The 16,089-nt window shown below is 43.4% G+C and overlaps 1 protein-coding gene and 1 long non-coding RNA gene across 2 annotated transcripts in view; both read left to right on the forward strand.

Moving 5' to 3' along the window:
- TTC9 (tetratricopeptide repeat domain 9) overlaps nucleotides 1–16,089 on the forward strand; it is a 29,145-nt gene that overhangs the window by 11,149 nt on the left and 1,907 nt on the right. The window contains exon 2 of the mRNA XM_061347138.1: nucleotides 12,007–12,189. Within this exon, the coding sequence (XP_061203122.1) occupies nucleotides 12,007–12,189 (183 nt within the window). The remainder of the gene's footprint in view (nucleotides 1–12,006; nucleotides 12,190–16,089) is intronic.
- Nucleotides 8,125–10,241, forward strand: LOC133208898 (uncharacterized). Its single transcript, XR_009724530.1, has 2 exons — nucleotides 8,125–8,220; nucleotides 8,418–10,241. It is a non-coding gene; the product is annotated as an uncharacterized LOC133208898 (long non-coding RNA).

The raw sequence follows: 16,089 nt of genomic DNA on the forward strand, positions 1-16,089 counted from the left end.
GTTGGCCAACTGGATTTGAGAGACAGATGTCTCAATGGTACTAAGTTTATAAGGTACAAATGGAGAGCAGCAAAGAGTCAAGAACACTAGAGGCCCATCTACATGAAAGGGTGATGCTTAAGCTCACTTTACATCATCTGTCAAAGCTCAGCCAGGTGATACAGCCTGACACAGCCAGGATCAACTGGCGCTGTTCCTGACAAACCAGTCTTTTCTGTAAGCTTGTTTAGTGCATTTATTTAAAGAAAATGAAGTTGAGAACTTTGTTTTATAGCTATGTCTCTTCAGTTAGATAGACAACAGTTGATTTGGGCATCCTCTTGATCTTTGATTCTGTCAGTTCTCTGCTCCATCCCTGCCACAAGAGGCTATAAAGGTTTCTCTCTTTTTCAAAACATCATTAAAATGGAAAGGCTTGGGGCTACACTGGATCTGGATAAAGCACATGAATGTGTTACTATTTTAATGAAGGAAATGTTCCTTCTTGCCATTTGACCATCTTCCCTAGCTGAAAAGTCTCATCTGGCAAGGTTCAAGGGAAAACCAAAAGCATTTCAGTTCCAATCAGTTATACATGGTGTGAATACACAAGGAGGTGGCTCAGAGACAGCCTGCTCTCCACTCCTTAGCAGACTCTAATTGTCAGCTCTTTCATGTGTCCCAGAAGGTGAACTGTGAGCCACCACAGGGCACAGCACACAGATGTCATGCAACCATGTCACCATGCCTTGTTTGTGGTACAGGATAAAGTGCTAGCTTTCATCCCGGACTGGACATGCTGCAGTAAGCCAGGCTTGAGGCAGTCGTGACATGCACAACCGTCAGTGACTTCATTTGGGAGCCTTCAAGCTGTTCCAGCTGCATTTCATAGTCCTGCTGTCAGTTGTTTGAACCACTGAGCAGAAGATGCTTTACCCTTCAGTAGAGAAGGCAGCTTGTAATCCATCACTTCCTCCAAAGCTTCTCCCTATTTAATCACCTCCTTGTCTCAGATGGTTTTTAAAAAAAAAACCCTGTCAACCCATTAAGGCCTTAATTTCATTGTGTAATATGTTCTAGTAAGAATGATAAAATATTTGACAGCACCTGTTAGAGATGGATTGCTGTTGAATTCCAGGCACCTACCAGATGGTTGTTATCATTTAATGTTGCTGATCTCTGATAAAATTCTATGTACTTTTCCCCTGTGAAAACAACTCAATGGACCAGATTCCCCCAGTGGGTGTCAATAGCAGCAGGAGGCCAGAGGAGGAAAGGCTATGACGTAGATCAGGTGCCACAGTAAGAGAGTAAAGCAACACAAGGTGAACGAAAGCAAACAGGGAGAAAAAAGCAGTGGAATAAACAGCAACTGGAACAGTAGATCTGAAGGCAAAAGTCATATTGGCTGGACTAGACTGGACTACATGAGTACTGATTTTAAAAGATTGAGACAGGTCAAAGTTTACTAGATAAAGTCAGAGAGGACAAAACCTCCAGGGGTTTTAACCTGGCAGATCAACAGTAACAGCCTTGGCAAAAACAAACAAAAGGGACTTCCATCTCTTCTAATGCAGCTTCAGAAGGAGCTAGTATTTATGGCTATTATAGAATCAAAATGATCTAGCAGTTGAAAGCTGACTGAAGCTCTTGCTCTACTAGTGCTTTGCTAGGGCTTCACTCCTACTCTTCTGGCTGGGAAAATCAAAGGTATGGAGATTAGGCAATACAATATGAAGATCATAGAATGGTTAGGATTGGAAGGACCTTAATATCATCTAGTTGTAACCCTCCTGCCATGAGCAGAGACACCTCACACTAGACCATGTCACCCAAGACTCCGTCCAGCCTGTCCTTGAACACTGCCAGGGATGGAGCATTCACAACTTCCTTGGGTAACCTGTTCCAGTGCCTCACCACCCTCACAGTAAAGAACTTCTTCCATAGATCTAAGTTTAAACCCATTACCCCTTGTCCTATCACTACAATCTCTGATGAAGAGTCCCTCTCCAGCATCCTTGTAGGCCCTCTTCAGATATTGGAAGGCTACTGTCAGATCCACCTTAAGCCCTTCATTTTTTAGAATGAAGATTTGCTGGTACGAAGCTGGGGGCAGATTTTGGCTTCCGCAAACAATTCTTGTTTGCTGGACACATAGGTTTTAACTACCTTTTTAATAGTACCATATCTAAGAATTTTCAGTAATCTTGGTTTTGATTTGAAGTACCAGTAACTACAGGAACTGGTAGGTCAAAATACTCTTTCAAAACAGAAGCTATGAGGATCACATGAAAAGTTTGCTGAAATTTCTTACTTTGTAAAGCTTTGTTCCTCTGAAGGAAAACTGCAATACTATATCACTGGTTTGTGACCCATTCCCCCCCCCCCCCCACAAAAAAAAAAAAAAAGAAGTAATAAATCACCACAAATTTGCCTTAAAGTACCTTAAGGAATAATAATTTCAAAATAATTAACACTCCTAAAGAGCTGCAGTCCTGGAAATTAGAAGTTACTTAAATGCTAGCATATCCACATGCCTGGCCAGGATCTTGCTCGGATGCCCTCCAACTGAACCTTCTGATAGGAATTAGCAGTAAACGCCAGCCGTCAAGCAGAGCTTAGGACTGTTCATGCTCCGAGTGTTTCAGGGCAATCAATAACAAAATCAGAGCTGAACAGCTCTGAACCATTTGAGTCTTCCATCCATACCCATGTGTGGTTCAAAGGTACAGATAAGATATGTCCCAGATAACTTTTAGTTAAGCTGTTCTTAAACAATTGTAAAGCTAGGATCCTTCAGAAGTTCCCCAAGTGGTTTATTTCAATGCTTCACTGCTAGAAAGTTCTTCCTAGCTGAAACATAAGCCTTGTTCTTACTTCCAGAGTATAAGAAGAACAGATTGTATCCTGAATATACTGTTCTTAGCATTACAGGGTTGGGTTTTGGTTTTTTTTGTTCTTTTTACATATATGAACACTGTTAGCCTATCTTCCCTCACTGTTTTCTTGAGGCCTTATGTTCTGTCTTCTGCGCTCTCTGTTTCCCTGGTATACTTACACAGTGGGTTTTGTTTGGTCTTTTTTTCCTGCCTAATTGTGTTACATTTATCTTGCCCCTGTTGAATTACATCCTATCTTTATCAGGACATGACCAGTTTGTGGGCATTCTTTGGAATTCTACCCGTTTTCCAACATATGTCAGCTCCTCACATCTTGGTTTTATCTGCAAATTGACAAGACAGTCTGCAGTCTGTCATTTAGGTCTTTATTGACAATACCAAATACCATGGGGCCTAGGACAGATCAGTGCAGAACCCTACTTAATATTGTCTTTCACTTTGTTAACAGAATTAAGTCTATTCATTTAGACTGTGGTCCTCCAATTTACTCAAGAAAATGTCACTAAAATTTGTCATTTGAGTAGTGTAAAAGCCAAGATATGCAATGTCTACTGTTTCTCCTTTATCTTCAAGATTGATCAACCTATCACAGACTAAATTCAAACTGATGTGTTCTGACAGCTCACATTAGCTGTTACTTATCTCTTTGTTGTCAGCCCTGTGCTCTCCAAGGGATGGCAGTAGGCAGAGTCCCAGGGTGGGCTGCCAGCCACAAAAAGCCTGACACAGGCTCAGCAGCTCCTTTGAGAACTGCTAGATACCTCTTCGCATGCATGACGGTGGAAGCATCAGCATACTTCAGTCACTACTGAAGAAAGAGAGTCTCTTTCTCTCCTAGAAAAGCTAATTGGAACATGGAGGCAGGGTCTTTCTTCTGGAAGAGGTATGAAGGACTCGGGAGCAGCAGAGAACTGAAGGGGACCATGCTACATACTGGAAGGAAAGCATGGCCAAGCAGGCAAGATGGGGAGGAACAACTGGTATCTAGAAATTGAGAGACAGGCTGAGAAGAAGGGGAAGGCTGCTTGGAAAAGGTGGCTTTCTTTGGGCTCTCCAAACATTTGTGGATCCACACCTCATTTAGCATTAATCCCTCCCTATGGAGAGAGACAACCTGTCGTACAGTTTGGATTTTAATTTTCCACACGTTTCCCTGCAAGCAGAAACATACGGGCATGTTTAGGCAGTTTTGGTACCTGGAGAGGAATAAATGAGAGCCACTAGCTGTAAAGCTGTACTGACATTCTGATATTCCCTTTTCATCCCATTAAGGTTGTCCGGGAACTAGGAGTCAGCTGATCAGATTATTGCCAGACATTATCAAGCTGTCTATAATTAGCTTTATATTGGTGAGAAGCCAGAAAATCCTCTTTGTTTGCAAGCTTGGACTATAGAGAGAGAAGAGAAATATTTCATGGAAGAGATTGTTTGGAAACTGCAGATCCTAATTAGTGTCTCAGCCTAGTAGTGAAACTGCATGCAGCATTTCTCTGGAAAAAATAAAAAAGCTTTAAATATCCTCTTTTGAGGAATTCTGGGTTGCATTCTTGAAAGGCACAGCACACATGGAGTTCAGTGCAGATATGGATGCTTTACCACCTCTGCTCCGTTCCCTTTGTGTGGGCTTCTTACACTCCTGCATGTTATATGGCTCCTTTTAGTGCCAATCTGGATTAAAAATTTTAACACAGGCTAAAATGTAAATTAAAGTTTGGGCTGTGCCATCCACACATAGCCTGTGCAGTCTGCACACTCAGGATCAAGAACTTTAACTTCAGAGAAATTCGGATACACATTCCAGTAGTTCAGATCTTTTTATGCTGTACATTAAAATTACGGTAGTTCAAGTCCAAATTTACTTTTAAACTAAGATAACCCTTTACACTTTCAGCATCATATTATGAAGCACATTCTGCCTGATTTATTTTAGAAATCAATTATAATTTAGATTACTAAAACGTCAGTGAAATTTTCAGTCTCACGTGGTAATGGCATCCCTTTTGATTCTTCCAGTGGACACTGCAAGCTCTATGGGCTCTTTGTAAACACCATTTACACAGACTGCAGCATGCAAAGATTAATGATACATCCATTTATAGCATGGTTAGAAGATTGCTGTCTATTCAAAGACAAATATTTTTTTTCCTTTTTTCCCCCTCTCTGTTTTCTTTGTTGTTGTTGTTGTTGTTGTTATATTCCAATAATTTTTGTTCCCAAACACTTACATCAAACCAGAACTTGTCACTATCAGCGTTTTCACTTTTCTGAAGAAGAGCATCACTATAAGCGATGCCAAGACTTCTGAAGTATTGGAAGCACAAGACTCTCCTAGTCTGCCCTGTTATTTCAAGTCTTAAAGACATGAGAATAAAGTCTGTTCAAAGATATATAAAGGTCTTAATCAAATGTCTGAATAAAGCCGTGAAGCAGTTATATCAAAGCATTCATCATGTTTTCCAGAGCAGAACCAGAGCCAAGAACATGCACCATCTTCCTGCAATTTAAACATATTTTAAGCAAGCTAATGGCTGCTATACTTAGGACAAGATCATATCAGAAAGCAAAGTATTTTGCAGAGTTTACTTGTGGTTATTTCTGGGAATGACATTGTCAGTTTGTGAAATACACATTGAGTCTGTAGTGGTTGGAGTACCTAGCAATCACTAAGGAGTAATAATCCACATAGGCTAAGCTCCAGCAGTAGACAAGAATAGATACAGTAAAGAGGGAATATTCAGTTCAGATTTAAGCAGTAATGGGTTTAGATAATTCTCTCTGCTTTGCAACTAAACAAATCAATACAGGCTGTGGTTGTTTTTCAGTCTAAGGGTTGGAACCATAGAATGGTTTGAATTGGAAAGGACCTTAAGACCATCTAGTTCCAGTCCCCTGCCATGGGCAGGGGTGCTTCATGCTACACCATATCATCTAAGGCTCTTTCCAACCTGGCATTGAACACTGCCAAGGATGGAGCATTTACCCCTCTTTGGACAACACATTCCAATGCCTCACCACTCTCACAGTAAAGAACTTCTTCCTTATATCTAACCTGAACTTCCCCTGTTGAAGTTTGAACCCATTACCCCTTGACCTATTGCTACAATCCCTGATGAAGAGTCCCCCTCCGGCATCCTTGTAGGCCCCCTTCAGATACTGGAGGGCTGCTATGAGGTCTCTACAAAGCTTCTCTTCTCCAGGCTGTTCTTAACAAAAGGAAAGCAAAGGTCATTTGGATTCAGACCCTTCTGCATGGGTATATGAAGAGTGGTTCAAGCAAATGGCTTGCTATTAGCTCTTGCATAAGATACCTGTTCCAGTCTCCAGGGAATATTTCAAGGGCTAGCTTTCAGTATTGCAGGTTAGTATCCCTTGATGTATATAGTCAGCAGAGAAAAAGATGATTCAGAGCACAGATGTGATGGTGGTTAAGTGATCTGCTAGTGGAGCTGCTGCCACATAGGGAGATTAGTTTGCTCTGCTTCAATTTCACTGCTGTAAATGCTTCTCATGGTCCCAAGAGCTGGCTGCACTGTGTCTGTGTCCTTAGCACCTTGATCCAAACTCTGAACTACCCTTCTCCTCTCAGCCTCCACAAAAGACCTCAACTCCCCACTCATACACCCCTTTCACAGTTCTGTGTCTCTGTCCCTCTATGGCTCTCAGTCCCAGTCTCCTTCCCTTGCAAGCATGTCTCCCTGTCTTTCTGTCATAACTGAGACAATCCCTCTCAGCTTGGTTTCCACTTTCTGCTCTTCTGTCTTCCTGTGACCAGTGAGCCAGTAAGAGACATTTTTGCACTCTCAGTTTCCAAATCCCTGCTTTTTCCTAGCTCAGATTGTACCCAGGGTGGACTGAGTATTCAAAGGATATGGGTACCGAATTCTAGAGCATCTCTACAGTGAACTATCTGCAGTCCTATACTGGTTTTATTTTCAGAAGGTTATCAGTTGGCCAGCTATAGATTACCCTGGGGATAACAGAAGGCACCTGCTTGACACAAATTATATCTGCCAGATTTCAGTTTCCAAAGCCAAAGGATGAGAGGGCATGAGGCAAATCCAAAGAGACAGTCACCAGAGATCTTTAATAAGGGAAAAATAAGGTATGTTTCCCTAGCCTGTTTTTCAAAAATACCTGGTCAGTCTTGGCTGACAAGCAGACATTAAACCAGTCATGGCACATGGAATATTTTAGTCAAAAAACTTACAAGACCAGTAAAATTACAAGCAACTGACTCCTACATCAGAAGGACCAAGGCAATCTTAAAAACATGCAGTGCCACAAGCTTACCTGAGTGACTGCAAACAAGACAGGAGTTCGTGGAACATGAATGTGCAACCCAAGATATTCCTGTAGGGCAAGGACATCTTCATCTCCCAAAACAACAGCAAATGGAATTCCTGTTATGACTAACACAGTGTGCTGTGCGCAAGGAACATGCCACAGGGTAGGGATATACTAACATTGTTTGCATGGTAATTTGGCTCACCCTCCTAAGTGTTCTATAACATGGGTAGGTCTTGAGCCTTGCCTACAGAGGGGGCTTAGCCACTGGTATAAACTATGTCTGGAGGATTGTTCTGGCATGCAGATTTATCCTTTGATGAAAATTGCCATGTAGGCAAGGCTCTTCACATAGTTGTTCAAAATCTCCATGTTAAAACCCTTACATCTTACCTCCAGACTTAGTTCTTAGCTCAGACAAAATCAGAAGCCAAAAGTTTCGGCCAAACTGAGCTATTTGCATAACGCACAGAGGTATTCACACAGAAGAGGTTTCTCTGGTAAGATGCTAACTGACAGCACTTCCACCTGAACTTCATTTTGAGGGCTCAGAGAACAGCTATAAAAGTGAGAAAAGCTGAAAAATATGAGGTTTTCAGTGAGAGACTGCAGGCACTTCCCTATAGGCCCACTTTAGGGGGCCTATAGGGATGCTGGGGAGGGACTCTTCATTAGGGACTGTAGTGATAGGACAAGGGGCAACGGGTTAAAACTTAAACAGGGGAAGTTTAAATTGGGTATAAAGAGGAAATTATTTCCTGTTAGGGTGGTGAGGCACTGGAATGGGTTGCCCAGGGAGACTGTGAATGCTCCATCCCTGGCAGTGCTCAAGACCAGGTTGGACGAGGCCTTGGGTAATATGGCTTAGTGCGAGGTATCCCTGCCCATAGCAGGGGGGTTGGAACCTGATGATCTTAAGGTCCTTTTCAACCCTAACTGTTCTATGATTCTAGGATTCTAGGATTCAGGCTATGAGAGAAAGGGTGAAAGAGTGACTTGATCTGAGTCTCAGAGTACCAGTGCAACAAGGAAACACAAGCCGTTCAGGGTAGCAAAGGTGCAGCTAGTAATACACCAGTGGCTAATAATTGCAGCTGAACAGACAAAAAAGATCAGTATAGAAATGTAGTGACATTTCTTAAACAAGCGAGTAGGCTTTGGAAGAAGAGGGCTGTCATGGGTCTTTTCTCCTTGATGCTTGTCAAACCTAGATATCTACCTGAAAGATACTCTGGATTTGAAAAAGAATTCTAGGTGCAATAAGACAGAATCCAGATCCCTGAAATGCCAGGATTTAGTTACATCTTCCCAGCTACTACTAACTATAGCTACCAATAAAGTTTAAAGGTATGACATATTTTGACTCTACAGATGCTCTAATCTTTGTTTTACTTAACTTTGTGCTGAGCAGGGCCACACAAATTAGCTGTAACAGTACAGTTATCTACTGGTACCAGATCTGTACTGCACTACTCAAATTGCTGCATCTCATGGAACTGACTGGCATAGATTGAGTCCACAAATTAGAAATCAGGCTTAACCCTCCTTTTATGAAGAAAACCAGCCAAACTTCCTATTTCCTTGCTTAAACATCAGCGGTCAGTTGGGAAACATGAGGGACAGGGTGCCTCCATTGGAGCTAATAGCGTTAACCTGTTCACCCTCCCCATTGCACATTTCACCCAGTAGTTTCCGATGGCTTATTTATATCAGATAGGGACTCTTCATCACCATGTGACATACATAGTTTTAAAAATTAGGAGTTACTTATCACTTAAGCTGCCACGATAAATCAGTTGCCAGATTGAGAATGATGACCAAGTATGATGAGAACCATCTCACTCTGCAGAGAAGCAGGACAACCCTACATTTTGAGGTGCAGAGATATAGCCACCAGATGCTGTATCACAATGATACCTGCAGAGAACAGGTAACTATAGGTTTACATCTACAAGTAAAGGACACCCTTCTAATCATCAGAGAGCTTCTAGAAATGGTGCTATATGGGATCAAGCCCGTTCAGTTTCAAGAAAGTGTGAGGAACCTCCTGGATTCAGTCTCTTTGAGTGAGCTCTGTTCCTCAGAAGGATTCACTCTTTTGTTCCTCAAAATGATATTATGAGCTGAGGAGGGTGATGAAGTGCTGAGACAATAAACAAACACTCCCAGAGAGAGAAGCACATGTCTGTTTAGGAAAACAACATGTTTTCAAAACAACTCTCCCCTGACTTAAGTAGGAAGTACAAGGGTTCCATGTCTCTTCCGTTTCTGAAAGCTGTGTTATTAACAGCCTCAATATTTGCATTGAATCACAGTCCATTAAGATCATTTCAGTCCACCAAGGACTGAAAGCATGCACATCTAAATATTTATAAGAGAGATACTCCCTCCAAGTTCATTTTCCAGCAGCCTCTTCCAGCGCTGGCTCTCCAAATGGCCAACTCTTCCAGCAGAACTGTTTCATGCACATCCATCTGCTCGCTTTGTTCAGATAAACACACATCTCTCCTTCTAGCCATGTGGTACTGACTTGTCTCTGCAGTGTGCATGGCTACTGGAGATGCCCTGCAGAATCTTTACTGTGAGTCATGTAGAGAACCCAGCTGGGTATCTGGGAGCCCATTTGGATTTACAAGTTAACCGGGTGTGGGAAACTTTTCTTTTAAACCAATCCATGAAGCAAGTCCAGTATGGAATTAGTGAGTTAATACACATGAACAGGCTGCCTATCATTTTTCACAGAATCCTTTCTATGACTGTGACTGGAAACACCAAGTGATAAATGAACAGAGAGACTGAAATCCACCCCCCTCAGTTTCTCTGAAAAGCAATTTCACAGAACGTGAAAGGCTGAATCAGATTGGCAGCATGCAGAAAGCTACTGCCACTGCTGTACATGCTACTGGTCAGCAGATAAACAAAGCAATCCCGTTTCCAGGGCTGTGGAGCCAGCAGCAAATTTACACAGCCATCTTTTTAATAGCTTTGAAAAATAAAGGAAAACAAGGCACAGTCATTTCAAGCTCCATTAGAAACAGAGTGAGAAAAATCAATGTTTGACAAATAGGAAGGGACAAATTCTGGATAAGGAAATGCTGCTAAGATTAGAAACACCTGTGTGTTTTAACTGGCAATCAAATAAGCAAGCAATCAGATGCCTTTGAAATACCTATGCACTTTAATGGCAGGAGCTGTTAAAAATATTGAGAGTCCATCATTAAAGCAAGTGGGACAAAGCTGTTGTTGGTAATTACCGTGTCACTCAGCCAAACATACCTGCAGTGGGGATAGTTTTGCAGTCCTTGCTCAATACATCTGTACCATCATTTATCTACTGATAAAAGCCTGTTTATGATTGTTCCCAGTTAGCTATTTAAGCTTTAAATGTGTACTTGGATTAGGAATGCATTCTGACCATGTTAACTGATCCATATGCTCAGACTAATTTAGATTGGAAGGAATTTCAAAATATCACCTGGCCAACCTCCTGCTCATGAAACGTGAAGTGAGGTACAGAGAGGGTACAGAGCTTACTTTAGGGTGCAGGGGAAGGGGATCAAGAATGGTCATATCTCTGACCCAGCATCCTATCCTCTCAGCCGAAGGCTGCAGTTAACCATGCAAAAAATGAAGTCTGTCTTCACTGGTAAGACCTGAACTGTGACAACTTGGATTTCCAGGAGCAGTGAGTCTCCTCCTTGCCAGAGACATGCTGAGTAACACCACCTGCCATGGGAAATTTCTCTCTATGTGCTGGCACTTGTCACTGCCAGCCTCTGAACTGATCCTTGCAGTGGCATCCTGCCTGCCTTCCCCAGGTTGTGTCATTCCCAAAGTTGCCTTGGATTGCAGCGTCAGGTGGGTGCACAGACAGTACATTTCCCCAGAGATGTGACCGCACCGTGTCCTGTTCTTGTCAGTATTTCCAAAACCATTCTTAATTCTCAGTACACCTAATGAAGTGTAGCCCATGGGTAAGTACTACACAAAGCCATGAACAGGGCTGTAAAGCTTGCCTCAAGGATCTCCCCTTTTCCTCTTTATTTTGCTCCTAGTTGTGGGAAACTCACTATGTGAATTTTATTCAGCTCCTTGACATTTATGCAACAATTATCTTGCAGCACGCAGAGCCCTCAGCTTCTTCACGGTGCTTACCTTTTCCTTTAGAAAGTCAGCAGAGCTAATCTCTCGGGATGAACTTGTGTTGCAATGCTTTACAGAAAGCGCACAGTGTAACACATTTGTTCCTACAGCTCCAGGTGTCTCTGGTTTGCTACCAGCACATTCCAGCAGAGCAGAGCCCCTTGTCATTTCCTATAGCAAAACTCCATACAAGGTCCCCCTGGATAAAAGGCATTTATATATTATTTGTAAATCTAAATCTAACAGCCTTGGATTAAGCCAAATACAAAATTCAATCCAGTTTAGCCCCCATTTCCCTTGTCAGATAACAGTTTGAATGCCTTTTTGTGCTTTCCTGAGCTCCAGCCCTCAGTCCAAGAACTGATTTTACTACAACTGTAGCCAGTCACTGCTATGAGACCATACAGTATTCCTGATCTATGGAGGGAAGTTTACATCGTCCCCCACCCCAGAACAAACACAATCCCTTCACTTTGCAGTGCCAAAAATAGAAGCATTGGTATTTAAATGGCGAACAATTGGATTTGGCAAACAATCCCTATGACTGCACCCTTTCTGAATCACGAGTCTGAGTCATTTCCCTCACCTAAGCTGCTCTCTTCCCCCGTGCAAATTGCAGGAGCAGGAAGAAATACAGCACTAATGTTCTCCCGTTTGTCTGTCTGTCTGTCTGTCTGCCCATCATCCCCATCCCCTGCAGCCTGCCTCCTCCAGGCCGAGCTGGTGAACTATGAGCGAGTCAAGGAGTACTGCCTCAAAGTGCTTCAGAAAGAAGGAGAGAACTTCAAGGCACTCTATCGATCAGGAGTGGCATTTTACCACCTGGGTGACTTCAACAAGGCCCTCTACTACCTGAAAGAGGCGAGATCCCGCCAGCCAACAGGTATCGGGGGAGTAGGGATGTGGCTTTGCTTTCAGTGCTTTTGCATTTCTTTTCACCAGCCATAGTGTGTTCCTGACTCAATTGCATTGATTTCCACAGGGATGAGCATGACTCACTGTATCCTTAGCTCTACGCCCCTTCAGGCACTCTCATGTAGTGCAGCAAGGTTTCAGTGCCCAAAGATTATAACCATTGCTGAGGCTGCAGCACAACCTGGAAGATGACAGTATTGCTGGAATGCCGCCTGTGTGGAGAGGATCCTGCCTCTCTTTCCCTCCGCTGTTTATTTTTGAAGAAGAAAGCTGGATGGGGAAGAGTATATCCTGACCATTACATTTTCTAACTCCAAGAAAATGCTTTTCTCCTTAGCAAAGCTAGGAGAATATTTTTAATCCTCAATAGCCATCCCTTCCACCATGTCAATAAAGGGCTAGTATTTGATCAGAGACAGGCATTTACTCACAAAGCATCTGTCAGGACACTTTAACTTTTGCTGTGAAATCAGCCGCTTGCCTGTTCAAGTATCTGTCATCTGTGTGTCAAAACCCAGCAATTCATTTTGGGACAGCAAAGAAATTATACATTCAAACAACTTAGCTTTATGCTAACAGGGGGATAAAACCACACTATGGTTTAAATCATTCTGTTGGAAGAAAGGAATTTTGTAATACTCAAATAAAAATTAAAGGATCATAAGGAAGGAAAACGGAAGCCCCAGAGTGCAGCTTTTCCACCTGAACCCAAGAGAGAAAAGTGAGACCTGGGTGTGAAACAGGAGAGAGCTTAGGTCTTGGCAGAGCACAGTGCAGTTTATGTTCATTGAGCTAGAGCAGACAGGGAAGGCTGTCAGAGCTGAGTGTGCTTGACCATGCTACAGGCATTGGCCTTGCAGGGCTCCTGTGGTGCCTGTGCCCTGGAGCAGCACCAGGGAGGATGCGCCTAGGTGTGTGCTGGGATCTCCTTCCTCTTCCACAAGAGTGCTTGGTGCCATCTGCTGCGCTTGGCCATGGGCTCCAGGCAGTCTGACAGCACAGCTGTACACCCCACACTCCCTCAGCAAATGTGCTCAAAAGCTCAGTTTAACCTATTTTAGTTTACAGTGCGCCCTTCTGCTTTCAGCCCTTGCCATAACCAGGAAATGGAGAAGCCTATGCAGAAGAAAAATAGTCAGTGGAAGATAGAAGTTGTCCTAACCTTGAGGTTCTGGCTAGGCTCAGATGTGAAAAAGTCCTTTTAGCTGAGCTACTTTGCTTCCATTTTTAAAATATGTATTTCTGTGCTCCCCCACCCCACACACCATGTGATACTGTTTATTTAGTATTCCACATTGCTTCTTGAAATAAATACTAATTTATTCAACAGCAACAGCCTCAAATACCACAGCTTTCTACAAAAACACACCAGAAAGTATCCCCAAAGGCCCTTAATGTATACAGAAAACAGTTCTGGCCTTCAGCTCTGCATCAGAGACTCTTAATTCTTATTGTTAGACCAGTAAAGGCCATTGTTCCACTGTTTTATTTATTATTATGGAAAAATTGAAGGGTATTAGGGGGAAAGAAGTGAATACATATGGTAAGAAAGGATGCGCCTGTTAAAACACAGCAGTAGGAATCAGGCAACGCTATCAAGAGTTATTTTGTATCTGGAATAAGCCAGCATCTCCAGTTTCAGTCTCCATCTGCAAAATGCAATTGTTTTCCTGTATCTGAGGTTTCATTAGGCTCACTGGTGAAAGCACTTGGTTCTTATTACAGTCATGTTCTACGTGTTCTTTTTGTTTTTTCTAGTAAGGAATGCTTTTGGCACAAATCACTGGCAGTTATTCTCTTTGGTAGGGGAGATTTTAACTGGTAAAGAGGAATTAGCTAGCAAAGAGCTTTACTGTTCTAAATGGCTGTTGCCACAGCAAATCCCTTATGGCTGTTTACTGTCTGTCAAGGGTGAAGGTTGGGTTTGAGCTGATTTCTTATGCTACCGCCAAACAAAAATCACAAAAACTAATGGGAATAACACAAGATAATTGTATAACCCTCCTTAATCTAAGGGAGAGGGAAAACGCTGTTAAGCTGTGCAAAGTGTACACGCAGCCCTCCATGAACTCTGTGTTCAGAGGCTGGTGCAGCATGGGCAGCCAAACGTACTCCTTACCTTGAAGTGCCATTCAGCTCTTTTCCACTGGTGGGGCTGCATTTTGTTGGTCAGTAGGTACTGACTGAGGTTGAGACTGAGACTGAGACCAGGACTGAGACCTGGTAGTATTGAGCACCCAGTTAAGTCTCTGCTGGCCCGGTGCTGAAAGCTGGTGTTCAGACATCACATGGACTGCACATACAAGCCAGGTTTCCCATGCTGCATAGAGCAGGCTCAGAGCCGACCTCAGGAGCTGCCTTCCTGAACCCCTGCGACTCAGAAGTCCTGGGAACAAAATCCAGGCCACAGTGTGTGCAGCACAGATAAGCAACTGGACTCTGAGGCCACAGGAAGAAGCAGAAATGACCTTTAAAATGGCAAGAGGCCAGTCTGCACAAGAACACAGGCACAGTCTTAAGAGCCAGGTGACATGTTCCCATTGCAGCTTTGCCACCATCTCTTTGTATGCATCTGACCCCTCATCTGAGTTGTCCTTACCTGTTATTTTACATTAGCAGAAGGGGATCACTCCTTCCTCACCGAGAGATGAGTCTTCATTAACACTTACATGTAGCTTTGAAATACTTCTGCAGGCAGAGCAAGTATGATGCAATACTATTTGATGGAAAAGACAAAGACAGGGCTCCACTTCTGTTAACAGAGTACTACTCTCATTGGTGAAATACTGGCCCTCAAAAAGAAAGCAAAACAAGCCAAACCCTGCCTGTGAGATTTATAATTAGCTTGCAATGGGAGTATCTCCCACACTCTATCAGGCTACACCTTACTTTGCCCCTGGCTTCCCAGGTGTGTGGAAATCTCCCAAGTGAGTGAAGCTGTGCCATCAGCAGCTAGCTCCCTTACCTGCAAGCCAAAGGGAGTTGGCAACATTTCATTCCCCAGTTATGCATTGAACCCACCTCCACCCCAGCCAGGCGTTGAGTCCCTGCAGGTCCAGGCAGGAGTGATTTCCTGTGATGCTTGTGCAGTTATCACTTATCACCTGTACCAGGCAGACGTTCAGCACGTGAACCTCAGCAGCAGGGATGTGTTCCCAGAGCCATCAAAGCCTGGAAGGGCATGGAGCAGAGAGGCTGCATGGAGGCACAGGCAGCACAGCAAGACCTCCGCTGCCTGTACTGCCTTTACCCTACTGGAAGTCAGTCACTTGCCTGCCACGTGCACTGATTTTATTTTAGGCCTAACATTCAGGGCTACCCCTTCAGCCAAATGTCTTCACTTGGGGAGGATGCACAACTAAAACCAATTCTGTTCTTTAAAAAGCTGCTTTAGAATTTGCTGGGCTTGTATGAAATGTTACTGCATGAACAGCCCAGGACACTGCTGCAGCTTGCCTTGCACAAGCAACAGTAGAACTTCTTGGCTCAGTAAGAATGCCCCTCATGGGGCAAGTAACTTAATCACGGAGTCACACCCTTGGGACTGACCAGGATGAGGCAGTTAACTTGCAGAAGACTCAGTAGGGAGGTCACAGCAGCATTGCCACAGCCCACTGCTACCCCGTGGCACGTTTATGGAGAGCTCTGTGTGAGGCGAAACCCATTCATCTCCCACAGGTTCATCTCTGGCTGAAGGCACAACTCACGTTTAAAGGAAGCTCATGTTTAAAGGAAACTTTGCACCCACAGTTTCTTTGGCGGGTGCAGTAGCCACACTTGCCAGTGCTGGACATGTTACCAGTAATTTGTCCATCTCTTTGGAAGCTCAAGCACCTCTTATTTCCCTAGCTGGTGTGGTTTAGATGAG

The sequence above is a fragment of the Neopsephotus bourkii genome, unplaced genomic scaffold (assembly GCF_033783945.1).
Source record: "Neopsephotus bourkii isolate Nb327-2 ecotype Australia unplaced genomic scaffold, CSIRO-AGI_Nbou_v1 NB_301, whole genome shotgun sequence".
Classification (NCBI taxonomy): Eukaryota; Metazoa; Chordata; class Aves; order Psittaciformes; family Psittacidae; genus Neopsephotus; species Neopsephotus bourkii.